This window comes from Podarcis gaigeae (genome assembly GCF_964106915.1).
Source record: "Podarcis gaigeae genome assembly, chromosome: 6".
NCBI classification, from domain to species: domain Eukaryota; kingdom Metazoa; phylum Chordata; class Lepidosauria; order Squamata; family Lacertidae; genus Podarcis; species Podarcis gaigeae.
In genome coordinates this window covers 40,479,803-40,503,526 of record NC_139682.1, presented here as the reverse complement: position 1 = coordinate 40,503,526, position 23,724 = coordinate 40,479,803, and the positions used below count along the sequence as shown (strand labels likewise).

The window sequence follows — 23,724 nt, the reverse complement described above, 5'->3', positions numbered from 1 at the left end:
AATGGCATGCCCCACATCTCCTTTTCTCAGCAGGAAATCTAATTTCTACCCTTCTGTGACCATACAAGAGTCTATGTGGGAGGAGAAAGGGTTGTAAATTCCTCTGTCAGAAACTACTTTCAGATAAAAGCTACTCAAAATCTAGCCTAATCTTAGAGGATATATGCTCAGTGCAGTTATCTAAAGTGATTAGGACCCGAAGTACAGTACCTCAGAATTGTTGCCCTTAAAGATAAAATAAAAGCACAGAAAGTTTATCTTTCTCCACTCACACAAGACTGAGCATCCTAACCTGTAACTCCAGAAATCTATTTTACCTACTTATCTGGCTGCAAAAAAATTCCTTAGGCCATCCATGGACACTTTGAAGGTCCCCAGAAGGCTAGAAACCTGTTTAAAAATATTTCCAGAGAAAAAATATTCTGCCCCCCCCCAACCTGTCTAAAGTTTTGACTGCTCCATCCCTATCCTATACAGTGGTACCTTGGTACTCAAATGCCTTGGTACTCAAACACTGAAAACCTGGAAGTGTTCTGGTTTTCATATGATTTTCGGAAGCCGAACGTCTGATGCGGCTGTCGGCTATTGTTTCCAGAGCACCTGCACCAATCAGAAGCTGTGCCTTGGTTTTCGAACATTTTGGAAGTCAAATGAACTTCCGGAACAGATTAAGTTTGGCACTTTTGTTTTTGCTATTTATTTTGCGTTTTTGTTTTTGAGGCTTTTTCATTTAATTTGTTTTTGTGACTGTGTGGAACCCAGTTCAGCTACTGATTGAGTGAGTGAGTGACTGCAAAAATGGATAAAAGCCCCCCAAACAATGACTATCATCAGTGCAGGTAAGAAAAAAAAGTAATTTTAATTTTTATCATCCACAATACTGTCTTATTTATTTTATAGTACAGTACATTGATTATTGCTTTCATTTTATGGATCAATGGTCTCGTTAGATAGTAAAATTCATGGCAAATTTCCCTTTTTAGGGGTTGTTTTTAAAAGTCTGGAACGGATTGATCTGTTTTGCATTACTTTCTATGAGAAAGTGTGCATTGGTTTTGGAATGCTTTGGTTTTGGAATGGACTTCCAGAACAAATTAAGTTTGATAACCAAGGTACTGTGAATTGCTTAAGAATTGCATGTCCAAATACAGCATTACAAAAAGGATTTTAAATTGAGCCTGGCACTATTTAGTTATCAGAGGTTCAACATTTTCCAGAACATTAAGTGTCAGGGGGAAAACTGTTTTAAGTTCATAACAGTGGTATGGTATGCAAGTCATCATGGAAGCTGCATATGATTGAGAGAAATCAAATTGGTAGATGTCAGCTCTGTTAAGCAAACAAAAAGGAATTCTTTTTTTAAAATCTACTGATTTTTAAAAAGTAGTAACAATATAGTCAACTGTATCTTTGAAAACAATACTGTATTCTGTAAAATGTGTCTCATTATGCCAAAGGAGCATTGGCTGCAATTCTGTATACAGTCGTACCTCGGATCCCAAATGCCTTGGTACGCAGACGTTTTGGCTCCTGAATGCCGCAAACCCGGAAGTGAGTGTTTCAGTTTGCGAACGTTCTTTGGAACCCAAACGTCTGACAGGGCTTCCACGGCTTCCAATCAGAAGCCGCGCTTTGGTTTCTGAATGTTTCGGAAGTCAAACGGACTTCCGGAATGGATTCCATTCGACTTCTTAGGTACGACTGTATTCCCTTTTCTTAGAGAAACTTCCATTAAATCACACTAGAACTTACTTCAGATCTCTTTATAAGTTAACTACAGATAAACTCCAAGGGTTGCTGACCTCATTCTTCCTCCTTCAGCCTGAGCTTGGAAGAGGAGACATCTTTTGTGTCTCTCCCGCTGAGACGTAAGAGGAAGCATGGGTCATTGCATTCTACACTCAGTTAAGTTAGAATTAGGAACTTTCCTATCAAGCATGTGTTTCCTGCAATAAAGTAGCTTTCTTATTTTCCTAAACTCAGAGCCTCAGTGTGATTATATGCAGCATAAGGTATGCTCTTCCAGCAGTGATTCGGTGTCAAGGTCAACTTCTGTTGATGCGCTTAAACTCCAAATGCTGTCAGCATCCTACACCTAACCATGTGTAGGTGGTCAATAAAAGATCCATATTCATCATTCTAATCAAATTCCAGTCTCACCACTGACAAGGTAGGTCAGGCAACCGAAGCCAGTGCTTACCTGGAGAAGTGCTGCAGTCATGTAGAAAATGATAAAGATCAAGGTGAGTGTTGTGTGGCCACCTTGCATGGAGCTGATGGTGTAGAGGAAAACAAGATGGCCAGGAACCACCAGGAGGAAGAGCACGCGGGCAGACCGGGAATTCACATCTACAGAACAGAGGTAAAGAGGCAGCTAAGGAGTTAGCATCACCACCATCATATTTATTAGTTGCTTCATTTCAGAAAGTCGAACTCAAAGAGACTTATGAAATACAAGCACTAAAATCAAGTGTAAAACAACCTAAAAATACAAGTAATATGTATAAAAGAGCAAGGTCCAGGTTGGTTCACGTGGGGAAAGGTGGTCCTGAACCACATGAGGCTTTATAGGTCAAAACCTGCACTCTGAATTGGGCACAGAAACAAATTAGCTTGGTGTGATGTGCTCAGATCATCTTGTCCTAATCAGCAATCAAGCTGCTGAACTCTGCACCAGCTGCAGTTTCCAAGCCATCTTCAAAGGCAGCCCCATGCAGAATGCATTGCAATAATTTCACTTAGATGTTACCACAGCTTAGACAACAGAAGCTAGGTTATCCCACAAATTAATTAGGAGAAGCAGCCTTGACTTGTTCTACCCATTAGACAGAAATCTATGTTCTGTGTCAAGGTTACATGATTAGAATTATATGATAAACAATCTGAATTCCTGCAATTGAAATATGAAAATAAGGATAGTGTATTTTTATTTTGCACGTTCCTTTCAGTCACATAATTGAGACTTATTTGTCACCAAGCGGGATATGAAATTAGTTCACATTTGTCAGGACTTGTAGAAAGTCTGTGTGTAACAGCAAATGAATGTGAATAAAGCCCCACCCAAAAAATTCCTAGTGCATCTTTGCAACGAGTTGCAATTATTTTCCAGGATTTTCTCTACATCTGTGATGGTTTTCATTGAACACTTTTCTAGCCAAGGCGCCAAAGAATCCTTAGGAGACACTAGATTCTGCACTTATTCCCCAGGGATGGGGAAAGTGTGGCATTCCAGAAGTTGTCTGACTGCAAGTCCCATCAGCTGCAGACAGCATGGCTAATGGTCAAGAACGATGGTAGCTGTAGCAACATTTGGAGGGCCACAGGTTCCTCTTCCCTGTCCTAGGCCGTCTCACTGAAGGAGAGCTGTATGGACTGACCCAGAGCCAGCTTTATGTTATAAGAAGGCAAAACATCGCTACAGAATCTGGTAGGAATTGTACCGCTAGAAAATTTGCAGGCTCAAGCTTTTTGTAATACTAGCAAGAGCTTCAAAATAGTTCCACAGATGCAGTTTGTAAACCCACAAACAGCTAAATTGCTTTTAATTTACATGAAGATTTGTTATGGAGAACAAGGAAATGGAAAAAAGAGGGTTTCCAAAGACACAAGGCCAAACTGCGTTTAGAAATAGCTACACAGAACTCCCAAAAATTTCTAGGATACAGGAGCAAGACAGGAGGAGATGTGCTTAGATTGATGGACTTCCTACAGGGTTAGAATGGTGAATATTTAAGTCAGAGTCAACCAACAAATCTTCAGTTGGTCTTCCTCTCTATGAAGCAATCAATCTTAGCTTGGCTTTTGAGATGCTGTGACTTTAAAAGGACATATTCAAAGGGGGAGGCAGTACACTACACACATTGGCTACCTGAACTGAAGAAAGTGCTGCAAGGACTTGGACACTTTCGAGGGGCCACCTCAGAACTCTCTCCAGGCATCCCACTCATGTGGAGGTAAGTAGAGATGCGGCTGGCTTGGACAGCCACCAGATTGCCACCAACACCTAGAAAGAACAAGGAGAAGGATGAGAGAGAACCATTGAAATAGCTTCCCCAAAGAATCTGGAACCAATCCTGGACCACTTCAATACATCCCCCAATCCTTTTTACACATGCTCGTAGCTGTCCTTCCTAAGATGTCACTTAAAAAAACAACAACCATCTCTTACTACTAATTATATTCCACCTTTCAGAATACAAATCCTTCCAATCTTGGTGAAACAAGTAACATTAAATTACATTTTAAAAATACACAAGGAATCAATTCATGATTTAATTCATGATTAAATAAGTTGTTCCCAGTAGGCATTTGGTAGTAGAAAGGCCTGGGACGTGTGTGAATGTGCGATCGGTGCAAGTGAAAAGAAACTCACCATTTATAACGGGTGTAAAGACTGCCATCCCTGCAAAATTTGGATCTGACACAGTTTTATCCAATATCAGTCCTCCAACACTGTAACAACAAAATGGAAGAAAATGAAGAAAACATTCAGGGCAGAATAGCTATCTGCACAAAAGAGTTCCTGCCAAATTAGCAACATTCTGGTTTTCAATGATGCAATGAAATCATCCAGTGAATTACTACAATTCCAAAAAAACTTTATTTGAAAGGTTTCTTTGAAGTGTATAAAGTGCTTTTGAACCAACTGACATCCAGTCATTTGCAGTCTGTCTTCACTGAGGCCAAGAAAAGAGTCAAAAGCAGGCCATTTTAAAGATGGATTTCACAAAACTAGTTTCATGTGACTAAATGATGTGGTAAAAGAGCCACTCTCAGTCTTACTCTGAATACAGTAAAGTAAAGGTAAAGGTACCCCTGCCCGTACGGGCCAGTCTTGCCAGACTCTGGGGTTGTGCGCCCATCTCACTCAAGAGGCCAGGGGCCAGCGCTGTCCGGAGACACTTCCGGGTCACGTGGCCAGCGTGACATCGCTGCTCTGGCGAGCCAGAGCTGCACACGGAAACGCCGTTTACCTTCCCGCTAGAAAGCGGTCCCTATTTATCTACTTGCACCCGAGGGTGCTTTCGAACTGCTAGGTTGGCAGGCGCTGGGACTGAGCAACGGGAGCGCACCCCGCCGCAGGGATTCGAACCGCCGACCTTTCGATCGGCAAGCCCTAGGCGCTGAGGCATTTACCCACAGCGCCACCCGTGTCCCCTGAATACAGTAGTTTGCCCAATTAAAGGGACGACCCAATATAGAACAGAAATGCCTGCTTCCCCCCAACAATTTTATCTGCTTCTTAAGCAGCAGACCACATGGCTCAGAGTCCGAGGCCAAGATATCCTTCCTAGAGAATGGCCCCTTGCCACCTTCTTACCTGCTAATAGCCATGGCAATGATGACTGGTTCCCAGCCAGAGTACAGCACCTCCCGGGTTGCTGGATTCTTCTTGGCAATGATGATCCAAAGGGGCAGCAGGGCAACAAAGAAAGCACACACCAGTGGATTCACATAGGCTTTCTCCTCTGAGTGGGAAAGAGAAACCAGAGGTCAAAGAACCACCATCGCAGGGTGAAAGACAGCAGTTAGTGGCGAGACAACCATCATATTGCAGTTTCACTCACTGAAGAAGGCAGCCTGTTTTGCCATGCTTAGGATTTAAATTCTACACAAGGCCAAAGGGAATCTTTGATGTCTGCTGACGCTACACACCGTTCCAATGAATGTAGTATTCTAAGGTCACATCAATTCATATTTATTTTAGAAGTTCAATGCACTGTTCCCTGCACTACACATGGGCAGGATGCTACAGTCCCTGTTGGGTTACCTCTCAGTCCACATGGCTGACTGAGATCATTGCAGGACCAGTATCAGTTTAGGTGCAGAGAGTGCCTTTGGGCCACAAGTTTCCCATGAGTTCAATATGTCCTAACCTTCACTGTAGAGGGCATAACGGTCTTGCTAAGGAGAACCGTAGCACAGCAACCCAAACCTTCTGACCTAAAAAATCCATTTACAGTGATACCTTGTTAGATCTTCACATGGATGCAGTTAGAGCAGCCTTTCCCACTTACGACTCCCAGCTGGCATGGACAAAGGGGATGGCGGAGCTAGAGTTAGGCACTGGAGCCTGCTAGTGGGAGATTCAGCAGTAATGCACTCTCTCCCTTTGAAACTGCCTTGAAATAGGCAGTTTAGATATTTCTGGAGTAGTATATTATCATCTGTCCTCCAGGTCAAAAATACTTGGATACTTTTCAAGTAGTACCATCTCCCATATGCACAGACATCTGCGGCAGCTGTTACTATTTTTCTTAATATACAAGCAAAGCAGAGGAATGTACCGGTAGTTGAATCCCCACCAAAACAGCCATTCAAAAACAGGACAGAATAACTTTTTTTCTCAATAATCTCCGCAGTAATAAACTACAGATGTTTGAGCAGATGTAAAGACGGCTCACTGTAAAACATGATTTGGGAACAGGGAATCAGCAACCTCCCCTTCCCTCTCCATTCCATTGTCAGAACTACTCGTGGTTTAAAGTTACAAGTGCACCAATGTGAAACAATGGCTTCCCTGGAAAGGCAAAAAAGTCGAAACCATGGTTACGAGGGAACCTGGTTGGCATTAATCATGGTTAGCGTGAGTGCACATGTAACAGGAGAAGTGGGATGGGAATGAGGACAGAGGAGAGGGAGCACACATCTGAGATCAGCTTCCGATTTGCAAGCCGGGCGCCAGCATCAGGTGTGCACCAGACACCAGTACAAATGTGAATTCACCTTATAAATGAGACTGCTGGGAATAGGCTTGGGAATTTTACAGGGAGTGAACAGAATGATTCATACAGAACACAGTCATGCAATCGCCTTCAGCTTACCTAGTTCGATGTAGAGACCCCAGCTGATTCCAGAGAGCAGGGCAAGTGTGATGAGGTCACCGAGACTGGCAGCTATAGGCGTGGCCACATTATCAGGGTTGATGCCCATCTTTCTGGAGCCAATGATTACGCCAATCATGATCATGCCTAGACACCAGAGAAAGGAAATGTTTCAGTCTTGCTGCAAAGGTACTGCAGGCAGAGCACCTCTTCTTCCCTCCTTATATAGCATTTGCTCCTTACCCAGCACAAGGGAGGCTATGAAGGCTGTGGCCACACTACTGGCACAGAGGAGAATGGCATGGCCAATGCTGAAGTGCCCATCTGGGATCCAGCCAAATATCACTGCAGCAATTGAAGCCAGAAAGCCAACCACTGTTGCTTGAACCTAGAAGATGAAGTCAGGCATTAGTCAGAGAAAAAGAACTTGAAGCTCCTATTCCCATTTGTGCAGAACCATTCAGGAAGCTACTGCAATTTAACAGCAGTCATAGAGGTTACTGTGTTACTGCATTCTCACTGTTGCTGGAGTCAGCCAAGCCAGCCCCTTTGCTCTGAAGACACAGGCTTCCTATTTGTTGGGTCAAACACAAAGGATGCACATCTTCTTCCAGGCTATGGCAGAAGGTGAGGGTGGGGCATGGAGAGACATTCTTTTTGCACACAGACTCTAAATATTGCAAACAAATTTGATAGCAGGGGTGTCTGGCACTATGCTGCTCATTCTTTAGAGCTGGTGATCACATGATGGATGCATTCAGAAATTGGGGAGAAACTGACAGTTGGGACTTTAGTCTCCTTACAAGCTGCCCTTCATGTTTAAAGACATCATAAGGTAAAGGTAAAGGTACCCCTGCCCGTACGGGCCAGTCTTGCCAGACTCTGGGGTTGTGCGCCCATCTCACTTAAGAGGCCAGGGGCCAGCGCTGTCCGAAGACACTTCCAGGTCACGTGGCCAGCGTGACATCGCTGCTCTGGCGAGCCAGAGCTGCACACGGAAACACCATTTACCTTCCCACTAGAAAGCGGTCCCTATTTATCTACTTGCATCCGAGGGTGCTTTCGAACTGCTAGGTTGGCAGGTGCTGGGACCGAGCAACGGGAGCGCACCCCGCCACGGGGATTCGAACCGCCGACCTTTCGATCGGCAAGCCCTAGGCGCTGAGGCTTTTACCCACAGCGCCACCCGCGTCCCACTAAAGACATCATACTCTTGCCCAAAATTCACCTGAATCAGAGCCATGTTCCCTGTTATCATCTTCCAAAGCTCTTTGGGAGTGTCCATTTGCCCAATATTAGCCTGCAAGATAAAACAGAGATTAAACGTTATATTTCAACATAACGCAAATGGACCAATGCATTCTGAACTGGTTTTCAAAGGATGCTTACAGCTAAACCACAGATTTTAATGTGTAGGGAGCTGGTATTATAAGTCTAGGCTTTGGCAACATTTTGGCATGTGGATCAGTTGAAGCAGTTACAGTGGATGCTCGGGTTGCGAACGTGATCCATGCGGGATGCACGTTCGCAATCCGCATCTGCGCATGCGCGGGTTGCAATTTGGTGCTTCTGCACATGCACAAAGCGCAATTTAGCACTTCTGTGCATGTGCGACCGCCGAAACCTGGAAGTAACCTGTTCTGGTACTTCTGGGTTTCGGTGGTCGGCAATCCAAAAAAACGCAACCTGAAGCGGCTGTAACCCGAAGTATGACTGTATTATTATTACATTCATTCATATACCTTGCATATATACTATATATAAGTTTAGTTGCCCTGGTCCCACAGCCAAATATAAGCTGTGTTACTCAGGTTCAGCAAAAAGGTCCAACTCAAGGTTAGAAGAACTGGAAGTGAACTTCCACAGCATATCAATGTTTTATGGAGTTATGCATGGCAGTGGAATAGGAAAACTGTACCAGGGAAAACTCCAATTCTTTGCTCAGAAAAAAAAACAGTTGCCTTTTATTCCAACTGAAGATAAGGAAGGGAAGATAATGTGAAGTGGTACAAGCAAAGAAGCACTTGCTGTTTAAGATGCAGAACCCCCACTCCACCCCCATGGCTCTGTCCAAGCATGATTTCCTTTACTGCTCACAACATCAGTTATTATGAGGACTAGAAACATGCTTTTCACCAAGTCACAAGAGACTTAAAAAGAGCCATGTTAACACAGCAGAGCCATGGATCTGAAATCCTCGGTAGCCTTAGATACATAATGCCTTAAAAGAGCTGGCTAACAGTTACTGTAAATATATATTGTGCAACTTTTCATTATTTTGGGGGGTCCCATGACCTAGACCCCTTTGACTTACACTTAATTTCATTTATTGGAATCTTGAAAACTGAAAGGGTCCCTGTGGGCTCAAGTAATGGAATTAAACACTCATGTCAATTGGACTCAGAGAAGAAACACACCGCTGGCAGATACCCAAGAAGTAACTTCAGAGAATGAATAAAGCTTATCCAGAATACAAACACTCTACCTACTCCACAGCCTGCTTAAACAGTGAAAGTCCTTACTCCATTGGAAGGGGTCACTCATAAAATAAATTGTGTCAAACACCAGACACCACCATGGTTTTGAGTCTTGGAAGACCTGCTCCCTGCCTTGCAGGCCTGACTGACTGCAGCTACAAAAGCTGAGGGTTCTGATGAGGCTAGAGACCATCTTGGCTGCTTTCCCAGTCTGGGCTAGGTTTTAGATCAATTATCCTTTGAGACAATTTCTGAGCAGCCCAGGAGATACTGCTGCGTAACTCCTTATTGCACCATCAGAAGCCATAAACCACTGAGAGGAATCTGTAATGTGCCACTAGGGTGACCATAGGTCACCGGCTCAGCTGTGACAGGCCAGCTCTACCAGGCCTCCTCTCTCTCTGCTGTCACCTGGGGGCAGCCATTTTCTCAGGCTGCCTCAGTAGGAGAGATAGGAATCAGGGTTCATTGCATCCGCTTTGCCAAAGACTGAGCTCCATCAGGTACCTCCTGCCTCTGAACTGTGCTAGCTAGTCAATATAGGAACAACTGTCTAGAAATAGGTGCATGAGCTTAGAGTATTATTTTCCTCTTCCCTCCTTCTCCCTTTCCCCTTGTGTGTTGTTTGTGTGTTATTTGAATGTAAGCCTGCGGGTAGGGAGTGTCTCATTTTGATTCCATGTAAGCTGCGCTGCAAGCCTTTTGGCTGAAGAGTGGGGTCCCACTGCTCTAAATAAATAAATATTTGTGGTGAGAAAAGTGTAACACGAACTAGGAAATTATGAATGTGGCCAGCAGCACTAAATACTTCTGGCAGCTGGTCAAAGGCTCATCACTGTTGTGGAAATCATTGATTGCCATTTGGTCCATAAATCGTGTGGTCTTATTCCCCACACACGCAGAAAGAAAAACTGCCGTCAGCAATGGAATGTCCAGCAAACAAAAGAGGCTTAAAGCAGCCCTAAATGAGACACATTCCACCAAGAAGAGTGGGATCCAAGTCATGCAGTGCTAAAATTGCTGCTACTTTTGTTGTGAATTTGGCCCAGAGACTCCTTGTTCTCGAGCAATTAGGTTAGGGTATCAGCGTAACCTGGCTGTAGGGCAAACACAAATTTTTAATCCCCTGTGCAGGAGAGAGAGGAAAAAAATATTAAAGGGCAAAAAAACAAAACCCTATTTTGGGAGTCTTAATGCGCAGCTAATGAGAAGCTGTACTAAGCTTCCTTCCCACACAGCAAGCCTAATGACCAAGCCCCTGGAAGACCTCCTTCAAGAAGCCTCTCCTGATTTCTTCCCACTGCAGGTGGGCCCCCCGTGGATCCTTTTGCTTGAGAAAGGAGTCCATGTGACTTCAACACATATGAACTCAACTGCAGCCTTCAGTCTTCCAGAAAGAAAAGTTTATCTTTAACAAACAGCCCAAACAAGTACTGAAGTGGAGATGTTTTCTCCCTCTAGCACTGTCCTGCAACCTTGTTTTAGAAAGGTTTGCATCTCATCCCCCTCAATGCAATTCTGCTAAGGGAATGGTTTGCAAAGTGGCATCCAGGGATCTCTGTGCAAGCACCAGCTCCTCTTCACGTAGATGTTCTCGGGCTGCTACACATGCCAGGTTTTCAGCATGGGGAAAAGCCATATCCAGATGTTGACTGGAACACACAACAATGTCACTGGCTTTCCCACTATCTATCAATATACACAGGCTTACTTCACATCTGGAATATGGCATTAAGGAGATATTCCAAGGCACCCGTAGAAAATCAACAGCCCCTGGGAAGGAGAGCTACACACTGAAGGCAAAACAAAGGAGAGCTACACACTGAAGGCAAAACCTCTACTCTTGCCCCAGCTACTGTATATGGCAGTTCTCTCCATCACTGGAAGACAGATAGGGGTCGAACTACATGTTGCTATAATTGCAATGTTCTAAGTGCCATTGTTTTAAATTAAAAACCAGCACAGGGGCCCCCAAGGAAGATCAGGATCAGTGTGAATAGGGAGAAGAAAGTTTCTTTCTTCCATCTCTCACCTTGACCCCCCAAAAAACCACTACAGTAGTTAGTAGGAGCATCAGTAGCACAGTGGGGTGACCTGTGCAGCAAATTAGAATAGTAAAATAATAATACTTCCATTGCTTTGCTATTACCATTATGTCGGGGGGCGGGCAGTAATAGGCCAGTGTTAAGCCTCCTCTCTCCACAAATTGTGGTCCCAGTGTGGATCAAGCCCCCTGCATTTGGTTGCAATTCTTTAAACACACTGATGTCACTTCAAGTGACACCATTAAAGCAGCATGCAACTATGCCCAAGGTTTCAGGGATTTCAATGTCCACAGGACAATCTGACCAAGCCTTTAAAGCAGCTTATACAAGAATGAATGGAGCAGGGGCCAGGTAACTCGGGGAAGCAACAGCAGACACTGGTCTCTGCATTGTTCCTTACAGCTGTGCAGAAAAGGCTGAAAAGGAGTTTGTTCCACCATCCAGCCGATCAAGAGGTAGGTGCTTGGTGCAAGTTGAAATCAGTGCATCCAAGATTGATTAGGAAAAGCCAAGAAACAGAGGAGGATGCTTGCACAAGGTGCCTGGCATAACTCATGGTGCAGCAGACTCATGCCTCTTCCATATTGGCAGGGCAGGATACCATTATGGTAAGCACTCTCGCTTTGTGGTCTTGCTGCCTACTTCAGCATTGGCAAGGGAATGAGGCAAATAGCAGCCTGTCCAATGCTGAGCTTGCACCATGAAGGTGTCCAAGCACCAGAGTGCAACAAGCATTGTTTCAAAGAGTCTCCATGCAGCAACGCAGCTAGGATGAAAAAGCCTTTTGTCCTGCTCACATTCTTTGGGGTGTGGGGTGAAGAACACCTCCCACTGACAAATGGACAGCATGCCTATGCCAAGATATGGGATCCATTCCAACTCTGGACAAAGTATGCCTTTGCCTCTTTTTGCCCTTTCTGTACAGTGGGAACAATCAGCTTGCCTCCTTTCATGAAGAACCGGGTGGAGAAGTGCCAAGCAGACGTCGGGCATCACTCAAAATCATCGAACGGGGACAGAATGTCAGTATGCAACTTAACTGTTTTAGCTGGCGAAAATATACAGAAAGGCTGTAGGCTAGGCAAATGATGCATCAATGTTTTGCTGTTCCAATAGCCAACAGAAATGGTGGCAGAAATGGGCCAGATGGTTAAGTCAGGCTCACAAAGCATTGCCCTAACCTCTCACAACTCTCTTGTACTTCTCTCTACATTACATGGGGGTATGCTACCACTTGGATCTCCAATAGCATGGAGACATGGAGATTCAAGCAAATACTGCAGAACCCACATCATTTTAGGCATTGTATCCTCAGTTACAGGCTTCTTTTCCAAGAGCCAAACTGGACTAGCAGGGCAAGTGTTTGGTTCCACACCTGTATTTGCTAATAGGGGGAACTGCTGGCGGGAGGGATGGTGGGGGAGAGAATAAGCAGGTGCGCAGGGAAAGAGTGTTTCACTCCTGCCAGTTCTCCAGTACAAATCCCTCTCAACACATGCTCTCCTGATGCAAGGACCCCACCGTGAGTTACACGGATACAGGAACTCATTGTTTCCCCTCTTGGTATCTCCCTAGCCTATATTTCAAGCACGCTTGTTCAACAAAGGAATTTTCAAGGGTATCTGAATATAAGAAAACAGATTTAATCCACAAACCAAGACACACACCCAGCAATGCAGCTTCCCACCCCAAAATCTATTCCGAAAGGTTAGGTTTTTGGCAACATTTCTGTGCAAATCAGACTAGCTTTTGTGTTCCTTTCCATCATGAAGGCCAGGAGCAGGATGTTTACGCTGAGGATGCATCCTTATTGTACTGATGAAGCAGATATATTGAAATATTACGCCAAGGACAGTGGCTGCTTTTTGTACTGAAATAATTGCTTCTGTACTTTCTTCTTCTTCTTCTTCTTCTTCTTCTTCTTCTTCTTCTTCTTCTTCTTCTTCTTCTTCTTCTTCTTCTTCTTCTGGGATCACTTGTAGCCGAGTAAGATTCTCTTCCATAAACATGGTTTATGTACTTTTGGGGCCCAGCAAGTCAAAGAAATATCAAACATGGAGTCAACAAATATTTGGGCCTCTTTGCCTGAGATGTGATATCTACTACCAATGGATTTTGATATCAATCAGAAAAATAAGTAGGATTTCAGTGACTCCAAGATCAAGAGTGCTTCAATATGACAATTTATTGTGGACTTGGTGGTGTTCATGCATGCAATATTTTCCCCACAATATTCCCACAACATCTCCCTTATCAAAATGCTATCCAATATTCCCAATTTAATCCCAATTTACCATGTCTGCATTGTTGTTTTCACAGAAACTGTAAAAATAGATTAAATGAGAAAACAAAGGATGACATTCTGATGAGGATGGCATTGTACGGATGTTGTGCAAAACTTGTAACATGAGCAGCACCCTGAATCCACAACAAACTGTGACATTTAAGCACGCCAGTTCAAGCACAGTAAGAGGATTTTTAAAAAAATTTTTTTTTACTTAAAACTTACTTATTTCCCCCCTTACAAATACGTTTCAGAGAGGGGTTACAACTAAAACAGTTTCAAATACATAAAAACAAGGCAAATAATTTACAACCAGAACTAAAGACAAACATCAACACTGGCACTTGCCAAAAGCCTGGGTAAATATCTAGGTCTTCAGTTGGTGTCAGAAGCTTAAAAGGAATAGACACCAGCCATATCTCAGAAAAGAGAGAAGGCCACTATTTCTGAACACTTAGGCTGTACAATTTGAGATACCAATGAATTTGTTATTTCTTTGCACCTCTGCACTTACACCGGAGTGCAGAGGTACTCTCTAGGGGTACTTCCTCTAAAGCACATGTTTTCCAAGTGTCTCAGAACATTCTAGAAATACGAATTGAGAGTCAGGAGCTGGGAGTTGTTTAGGTTGCACTCCTGCAAGAAATCAACGAGCTGCACTATGCTCAGCAAACAACCAAGTGAGCACAAGAGTGGTCTCAGAATCTAAATCTAGGAGGATCATAGCGGCCTGATTAGGGAAAAGCCTTCCAGCTTTCCCTCTATAAAGGATAAGACTGGCTGTTCCTTGGTTGCTTTCCAACAACCCTCATGAATCCGTCAAAATGCAACTTGCTTGGGGCAGCTTGTTGTTGGTGGAGGAAGAAGAGAAAAATGAGCAGAGGCATGGATCAAAGTCATTCTTCCATTCAGACAAGGGCGGTGATTTCCAACAACTCACTCCTCTACTTGTGGTCCCCCAGATCATAGCCCACATCACTCCCAAAAACAGGTCCCAAAAACAGATTTTCAGAAGGCACAGAAGAATGGGGGAGATGCACTTTCATTCATTCCTTGGTGTCTCCACACCTAGAGACAGCGCATGCCTGGAACAGAGGTTGGCTACATTTAGACTTTGTTGTTTTTCTATAGGCACACAAAAGCACCTTTGTGCTCACTACTTGAATCAAGGAGCACCTGATTCAGCACCTGGTGCTACAGGGAAAAGGGAAAAGCAATGCTGTGGCTCGGGCAGCAGTGTTTTTAGAGATTGTGATGCTGAACTAATCAAAGTGCCAACCGTGGCTAACTTCACACACATCTCCCAACGTAGTCTAACCTTTATGAGCTGGACATCTCTACGTTCAGAAACATCCAGCTCTCTGTCCGAAATATCTCCATCTGAAGAGATTAAGCATGTTCCTAGTCCTCATTGTTTGCTTGAAAGGTATACCTGGCTAGAGTTCATGTCAAGGACTCGGGGGGGGGGGAGTCTTTTTAAGTCAACACCTCTTCAATGTAGGGCAGCCGGGGGGGGGGCAGATATAAAGCTACCTGCCTGACAGTCATAAGACCAAAATACTCACAGCTGTAGAGAGCCGAGATGCTAGTGTCATCTCCAAGTTTCCCTTCAGTCCCAGGAGTGCTGGAACCAGGATGAATACTTCGGTCACATACTTGAAGACATCCCAGTGCTGCAAAAATTAAGGAAATCTGTTCAGAATCTAGGGGAAAAGGCGATTGTTTAAAAAGGAGCAGTTAATTATGAGACACATTATTAGGAACCTTATGATTCTCCAACAACGTATCAGGATGTCTTCAGAGTTCAAGCAGCAGCAGACTAGCTACTAACCTCGCTGTTACTGTTGTCTTCCTGCCATAAGGGTTGTTTCAGCTCAGGAGGGGAGGAAAATGTAATATTATTTAAATGCACAGAGCAACAGCTAGGCAATAAAGGCAGAAACTAAGCTTGTGTACGCATGACTGGCTTAAAACACAAGGTCGTCCCCATGTTTTTCAAAGCACCTTTGTAGGTTGTTGCACAGTTGCATGTGTTTCTGAGTTTCCCTTTGTGTGTCCACACCAGTGGCCGGAGAGTGGGCACTGGTGTAGTCATATGTCATACATTTTAAAATTAGAATTGAAGCAAATTGGGGGGGGGCACACCCAAATGCAGCATTTCTCAAGGAACTACAAGATAGATGTAGCTTGTGGCAATCATCATATGTACACGGCTTCACAAACCAGTGGTTGATGTGCAATGAATGCAGAGTAAACAGGAGTTGTGTACACAGACTGAGCACTCTGTAGCCTCTCCTTTGCCATGCACAGGAATTTTGTGACTGATAAAAGACAGATGGCAAGCCTTGCTAAATGCAACAAAGGCCGAGGACAGCAGGATGCTGTTTTGCTTAGGGGTGAACAATCACGTATTTGCCTCCATAGTCTGGATCACAGAATCTGAGGTCATTCAGGACTCGGGATGTGCCTGATACAGCTGGGGATCAGACTCTTGGTTGAGATTCCCAGACGAGTGTCTGTCACAAGGCCATCTCCTTCAAGGCCCTGGATTACCACTTCCCTTCCCGATTAAAACACGCAAAACAGAAACAGAGGTGGAGGTAAAGAGGAGGCGACAAAAACAAGTCTGCTCTTTTCCCATCCTCAAAGCTTTAAATATCCTGTCCCTTCCAGTATAAACCTGAACACTCTGCATAAAGGGCAAACATGGGTTTCTTAGGCAGTGCTAATTACATAGCGCAGACTCTATATGCAGCATCTGGGATGCTTGGGGAGGGAAAACAGACCACAGGAAAGAAATAAAGGCTTCAGAGGAAATCTTAAAATGACCTTTTACTTTCCTCCAGCAAGGTTCTTCTTAAGGTTGTAGTGAATATAGAGCCCTAGTATTACAGTTTGGCCATATTGTGCCAAAGGTGTATTTATTTAATCAATTTTTATATTGATTAACTACAAATGCCTCTAAGCTCCATACAAGAAATGCAATACGGAAAATCAGTTAAAACTATAAAATCAGACTTCAGTTAAAATGCCTGCTGGTCTTCAGTAGAGGCTGAAAATTCAACAGGGAAGGGGCCTATCTGTTCCTAACTGGAAGGGAGCTCCATATAATTGGACCCCCACCACTAAATGCACAGATCCTGGTAGAGATAGATGTTAATTAGCATTAGGGACAATGGTATCCAAAGCTGCTGTTTATGAAGAAGCCAAGTTCCTCTCTACCTGCTCTACTCTTGATACAGATCATACATCAGGGCAACCAAGGCTGATTCAGTCCATAACCACACCTGAATCCGAACTGAAACAGATCCAGGAATTTATATCATCCAGGAACTCCTGCAACTGCTTGGACACCACCTTCTCCATCACCTTACCCAAGATTGGGACATTTACAAATGGGCAGTGGTTGCTATAGCTCATACGGTCTAGGGTAGGCACCTTCAGGAGTGGGCGCACTCTATTGCCTGCTCAGGCATAGGCAGCTGCCTTACACCTTCTACAAACCTTTGGTTTTATTTAGCTCAGCCTTGTCTACTCTGACTGGCAGCAACTGCCCAAATCAAGGGGTCAGGCAGTGCCTTTTGAACTGGTGATGCTAAGGACTTGAACCACTGAGCCACAGTCCCTCCCTATAAACATGACACAGCCTGACCAAAATACCCCTGGAAAGGTAGAGACATCTAACATTACAACTGGTTTGTCTCACAAAAACTGCACAGTAATGGTTATGTGACGCACATAAACCCTAGCCAGAAGGGACAACTGAAGATACAGTAAGACGTGGGAACTGCCTTGACTGTGCTCTCAGAATGTAACAGATTAAGCATAAATCCTACATGAATACGGGGAGGAAAAACTGGGGTACCTACAGAAAGTAGTGGTTAACCGCAGAAGTAAACCCTATTGAATTCAATGGGGCTTACTCCCGAATAAGTGTGGCTAGGATTGCAGCCTAAAGTAAGGGCCTCTAAAAATATTCCTTTAACCACAACAGTGCTTCAGGGTGCTTTTCGCCTTTAAGGTCGTGGGCGGGAGCCAAGCAGCTCCATTTTCCTCAATGATTATTTTTAGGAGTGATTGGCATGCAGCTGTGCAAGACGGCTATAGCGAGCGCCTGCTCCTTCACTGGATGGTCCCCAAACTCTGTGTACATGAAACCAGTCATTAATTATCAATATTCACTTTGTGGAGTGAGGGTGGATTTGAGGCTGAGGAAAACTTAAGGTTAAGGACAACCCCCAGGATTGTCTAAATTAAGAACATGAGAAGAGCTGTGCCGGATCAGGCCAATGGCCCATCTAGCTCAGCATCCTGTTCCCATATATATCTGTGGGAAATCACACACAGGAACCGAGCACAAGAGTCCTCTTTCCTCCTGTGGATCCTAATGGCTGGTATTCAAAAGCATTACTGGGCCCCCTGACTGTGGAAGCAGAGCCTGAGTATTGCCATCATGGCTAGTAGCCATTGATAGCCCTCTCTGAGCCCTCTGAATTTGTCTAGTAGACTTTCTAAGTCCTCCAAGATGGTCTCCTGTGAGTCTCCTGTGCTGTGTGAAAAGTACCGTATATTTTACTCTATACGACTCACTTTTTCCCTCCTGAAAAGTAAGGGGAAATATGTGTGTGCGTCTTGTGGAGCGAATGCAGGCTGCGCAGCTAGCCCAGAAGCCAGAACAGCAAGAGGGATTGCTGCTTTCACTGCACAACGATCCCTCTTGCTCTTCTGGCTTCTGAGATTCAGAATATTTTTTTTTTCTTGTTTTCCTCCTCCAAAAACTAGGTGCGTCTTGTGGTTTGGTGCATCTTATAGAACGGAAAATATGGTACTTTCTTTTACCTGTTTGGAATCTTCCAACATTAGATGTCCACAAGTGTTAGGAAAGAGGAGGAAAAGGCAGTATTTGGCAGCCTTTAAAAGAAAGCGCCTCTGCTTTGCAAAACCTCCCATACCTGTTTCTTAACAGCTTCTTTGCTCACAGGGTCAAAGTAGGTGAAGCATTAAATTAATTTGATGTACAGGTTTTCAAAACCCACATCAGCTGCTGTGATGGGCTGCTAATGATTGAGATCACAGGAGGCACAGACAGAGAATGCAATGCTTTCTTTCCTTTCTACAGTCTTCAGGAAACTCTTTCCTATGCAGGGGCTATTCGCATTGGGAGGAGAACTCACCAGTGGTGTCAATGGGGTTTCATATACACATTTGACACGGTAGATAGAGAATCAGTCTAATATAAAAGACACTGCAAATGAGCAATCTCTTAACCATTCTGCTAAATGTGAAAATTATCCATAAAGGAACACACAACGGTGGATCCTGCCCGCTATTATATGGACATTAAGATATTACTCAGGTTATTTGGGAGAAAGAACTTTATAAGAATTAATGTCGTTCTAAGAATTTATTGTTAAACAACCAGCAAGGTATGGTAAGATAGCATATACCAATACTACTATTCCATGTGTTTAAGTACAAATGCATTTCAAAAGCTGGGCAAGATTCCTGCAGTGCAGGGGTTTGAACTAGATGACCGTCGGGACCCCTTCAGACTGTACAATCCTATGAATTTAGGTTATGTTTGAGTTTTCTACCCACAACCCCCAGGGTAACTGTTTTGTTGTCCCAAAGATAGTTTCACTGAATGTTCACTGCACCACGTTAAGTGGCATTAACAATACGTCGAACCAAATTCTTTCCTCATAAACCCCTTAAAGGTCTTGCTTTACTTTTCTGGAGATTGGAATAAGGTAAGTGAACTCATATCAAATTGTGTTATTGTTGTTTAGTCGTTTAGTCGTGTCCGACTCTTCGTGACCCCATGGACCAGAGCACGCCAGGCACTCCTGTCTTCCACTGCCTCCCGCAGTTTGGTCAGACTCATGTTTGTAGCTTCAAGAACACTGTCCAACCATCTCGTCCTCTGCCAAATTGTGTTAGGGTCCTGCATTGGAGGGGGTTGGACTAAATGACCCTCTTTCCAACTCTATAGTTCTGTGATTCCATGACAGACACTGGCAGACACTGATTAGAAAACAATGAGCTAAGAGTTCAGAGATAAAAATAAGAATGCAGAGAGTTTCTTTCCAGGCAGAAAAAGTTAGCTGTATGAAACTTAATATGAGAGTGAATGTAACTCATTTTCATTCTCTCGGTTTTTCCACAGCTCGTAGGCTACAGTTCAACCACGAAGCAAAGCTTAAGAACAAGCAATTTAGGCAGGAAGCATTTTCAAAACATGTCAGACTAAGTAAAATGATGAATTAGGCATCGGAGCAGAGACTTTTGGGATCACAATATCAAGTTATTTTTCTCTAATATTCCTGACAGGTTCCTTGGTGCCTGCACTTCAAGCTGGCGCAGGCAAAGGATCCGTTAGGAGTTGTAACTGGATCCAGCGGGAATACAATCCAAGTAGGGATGTTCCCTAAGGGAGAAGAAGCTCTTTCCAAGGAAGGGAAACCAGAGCCTTCACTTACGCCAACTCCCTTTTAATACATGCAAGGCCAAACCTACTGGCGTATTTAGAACCATGATCAGGATATTGCCGGCTCCTGCAGAGGGTAAATATTGCTGCAAGTAGAGAGTGTCCTTCGGTAAGAGAGATCAAAGCGCTAAAAAGGGAGCCTATAACATTAAGCCTCTTATGTAAGGGGAAGAGATCTCCTAAAATTTCCAAAGTGAAGACATCTCAGCCAGCAGGCATATGATAGATAACACAATTAATGCCCCCCCCCAAAAAACACAAAAATTAGATGCAAGATGTTTCCCTTGTATTGCAATGGGAGTCCAAGGCATCCTGTATAAATCCCCGAATAGCCAAAAGAAAAAAGAGTTTGCTTTGCTGGTACTTTCATGTTGCTAGCCAGATGAAAAAGTTTGCAATTATCTCACATCCATTACTGTGAAAGCATCTCCCCTGCTAGCCTAGAATCTCTTACCCATCCAAGCATATCCTGCGCCAGATGGGTTTCTATGCAGCACTTAAAAGCTGCAGGCTTCAAAAGATCCACTTTCTGAACAACTCTGCCTTTAGCTTTTTCCGTTAGAACTCTGGAACTCTAAGCTTCACAAGGGTGCAATGTGTTCTTAGAACACATTTCACAGATCTGAGAAAATATATATAATTAGAGATTGCTAAATTTAGAGATTACCCTTTTAGTTCCTATGCACAGTGCAGATACTGACCCAAGGTTTGGCTTGGAAAGTCATTTGAACCCAGAACTGTGGTTAAGGTCTCTTCTCCTTCACCGCAAGTTGTAGCCAGGGTTTGTTACAGATTGGGTATGGGGGCCCTAACAGAGCAGTAGGAGTGGTTCTAATATAATGACCGGACCTACAAAATCCCTCAGTAGGAGCACCAGGGGAGGCTTACGAGGTTGCAGCTGCCTGCCCTGAAACTATCTGCTTGGGAAGTTAAAGCAAACTGAAATTCAAAGGGTTGTAGTGTCACATCAGTCATATTAGCTGTGAATGGGAATGGGTCTACTGCTGCTCTCCAATACATACTTGTCAAATACCTTCTCACTACCTTGCTATCACCCAGAGTATAGTCACAGGTTGGCTCTCAGCACTTTCCATTCACAGAAGTTCAGGTTCCACCCCCTAAGATGCAACAGCACCTGGCAACTTCAATATCTAAAGATCAAATGAAGTTCTACGCTGTCTTCCAGATTGTCTTCTGGCATACTAATGCCACCTTTTGAAGTCCAAGAATGGAAGGTTTCACTCCTGTCTTTAAGCACTGATATTTGGATGAAGGGGGGAAGAAAGGAAAAGCGAGTGGCATTTATTCTGCTTCAGGCAATGCATTATTACAGCCGAGTTCCCACGAGTGATCATTATAAGCAGCGCAGGAAGAAAATTACAGTCATCGGATGGCAGTTCAACTTTGTAGCCCTTGCCAATTAGATAAGTAGAATCTTGATGTAAACAGCTGGGACCAGGCCACAGAGAAAGGAGATAGGCATAGCAGGTCAGAGTCTGGTGAGTTTTGACAGGGGGGAGGATATGCTTGGAAACACCATGTGGGCCCACCAAGCTCACCATTCTGAGCTTCTTGAAAGAAGGTTGGGACGCAAATAAAAGAAGCAGTTTTGTATGACTGGTCATGGGCTACCGTCAAACACAGGCTCAATATGGAAGTGCACTATGAAAGCTTCTCAGAAGAACATCCCTGTTCGTCAGGCAAGAAGAGATTCCAAATAACACCCCAACACTGAAATCCTATGCACAAACAAGTGAGGACTTCAGTAGGAGTAGGTAACCATTCATAGGATCAGGCTGTATGAGTGCCGAGAGTGGATAATTAATATAAACAAGCATCCTTGGTGGAAACTCACACATTCTGGAATGCCATTCCTTTACCAGAGGCTTTAGCCAGAGTGTTTTCTGGAAACAATGCAAGACTTTTATATTTGGGCAAGGGATAAGAAAGTTATTTAAGCTTTAATTTTGAAGTGTAATCTTCCTGAGCTTTTTTTTTGGAGGGGGGTCAGGTTTGCTTGTAAAATGCCTGACCACAGTTGGATGATAAGGTTGGGAAGAAGGATGTAACAAAGCACAGATTAGACACTGATCTCATATTTATCAAGGCACCATGAAGGACAGAAGCAAAAAAAGAAAAGGAAAAAAAACCCTACATGTGTTTGATGCCTCCAGTAGAAATCCTCACTGTCCAGGAGAAACCATGTTAAATGCAAGCAATGAGCCGCCTGACTCGGATTATTAGAGGGCACATTTGCAGTTTAAGAGGACAGGGTCAGGTTCAAAAGCACAGCAGCTGCGCCTGAAGCCTTTGCATGCTTAGTCTTTCATTAGCATCGCACATATGATAAACAAATGACAGTGTTTATTTATTCCAAACGTGGCAGGGTGGAAGCCTCCAAGCGCCAACATGCTGCCAAATGGTAGAATAAGCAGATGACAGCAGCCTCAACACCTTCCGTCATCACACACAGCTCCAGACGTTTTATCAGACTATGGAATTGGTATCTGACATGTTCTGGATGAGCCTGCATCCCCCTCACAAAGATCAGGTTCACTAGAGGGTTGCTTTCGGTTCCAACATTGCTGAAGGATTTATCAAGGGCACCTGGAGATCACAATACCTTTCACCAGTTATGAATAGCATGCCAGCTGAATCTCTTCTGAGACAGATGGATGGGCGACGACTATTGATGCGCTACTATATTTAGGTTAAACTGCTCTAAGACACTATGTGAAGAGTGCCTTTGGAAAATATCAAAAAGTGGTGCAGAATATGATAGACTGTTCACCAAGACAACACCATGACCATATTCCCCAGCATTAAAACATCTTCACTGCCTTCTATGTCCAATTCAAAGTGATCTTTAAATGACCTGAGTATGTAGAATACCATCTTCTCCCATACGAACCTAAGAAGCTTTCCAGTTACCCTTTCCCCGTCCAATCTTTTTTTGAAAAAGGTCATTTTGCAAATGCATGATAGGTATCAACTAAACTGGAATTGTAGAGTTGGAAGGGACCCCAAGGATCATCTCGCTCAACCCCTGCAATGGAGGAATCTTTTGTCCAATGTGGGGCTAGAACCCACAACCCTGAGATGAAAAGTCTCATGCTCTACCAACTGAGCTATCCCAGCTGGTAAAAGTTGGTCCTGTTTAGGGATCAAAGCAGCTAGCTCAAACACCATGCCCCAAATTCCACATACATGTCTCAGCACATGGCCTCTGTATAAAGGGTATGTTAAACTGGAATATGGGGGGAAAGTGGGGAAAAGTGAGTATATTTGATAGACAGCTCAAGTGACACTTTACAACTGCCACTTGCTACCTTGGAAAGTTGTTTGGTTACTGTGCCATTTGCTAGCAGACAAGGAAATGTGTAATCAAAATAAAAGCAAATGGGAAATGGGGACACCCCCATTTTTCAGTCCTGGCCCTCTGCACCTTCACGTCTCACTGTGTACCATTTTACTGTAGAATAGTGACTATTCTTATCCTCCCTTGTTAAGACTGAAGATCAAGCACGCGGTATAAATACGCATCCATTTTAATTCTCACTTTCCCCTCACCTCTTCAGCAGCCCAATCCTTTGTTCAGCATCAAGGC

General features: G+C 43.9%; 1 protein-coding gene across 7 annotated transcripts in view; it reads right to left on the bottom strand.

Annotated features, from left to right (window-relative positions):
* The window catches only part of SLC41A1 (solute carrier family 41 member 1), a 36,254-nt gene that overhangs the window by 5,351 nt on the left and 7,179 nt on the right, over window positions 1-23,724 (bottom strand). For all 7 annotated transcript variants that reach the window (XR_014565917.1, XR_014565918.1, XR_014565919.1 and 4 more), the window contains exons 3-10: window positions 15,196-15,303; window positions 8,053-8,124; window positions 7,068-7,212; window positions 6,825-6,971; window positions 5,321-5,468; window positions 4,373-4,452; window positions 3,869-4,003; window positions 2,201-2,349 (exon numbers count right to left, since the gene is read on the bottom strand). Coding sequence is in view for 4 of the 7 variants with exons in the window: in XM_083745571.1 (XP_083601697.1) it covers window positions 2,201-2,349; window positions 3,869-4,003; window positions 4,373-4,452; window positions 5,321-5,468; window positions 6,825-6,971; window positions 7,068-7,212; window positions 8,053-8,124; window positions 15,196-15,303 (984 nt within the window). In the remaining 3 variants the exon portion in view is untranslated. The remainder of the gene's footprint in view (window positions 1-2,200; window positions 2,350-3,868; window positions 4,004-4,372; window positions 4,453-5,320; window positions 5,469-6,824; window positions 6,972-7,067; window positions 7,213-8,052; window positions 8,125-15,195; window positions 15,304-23,724) is intronic.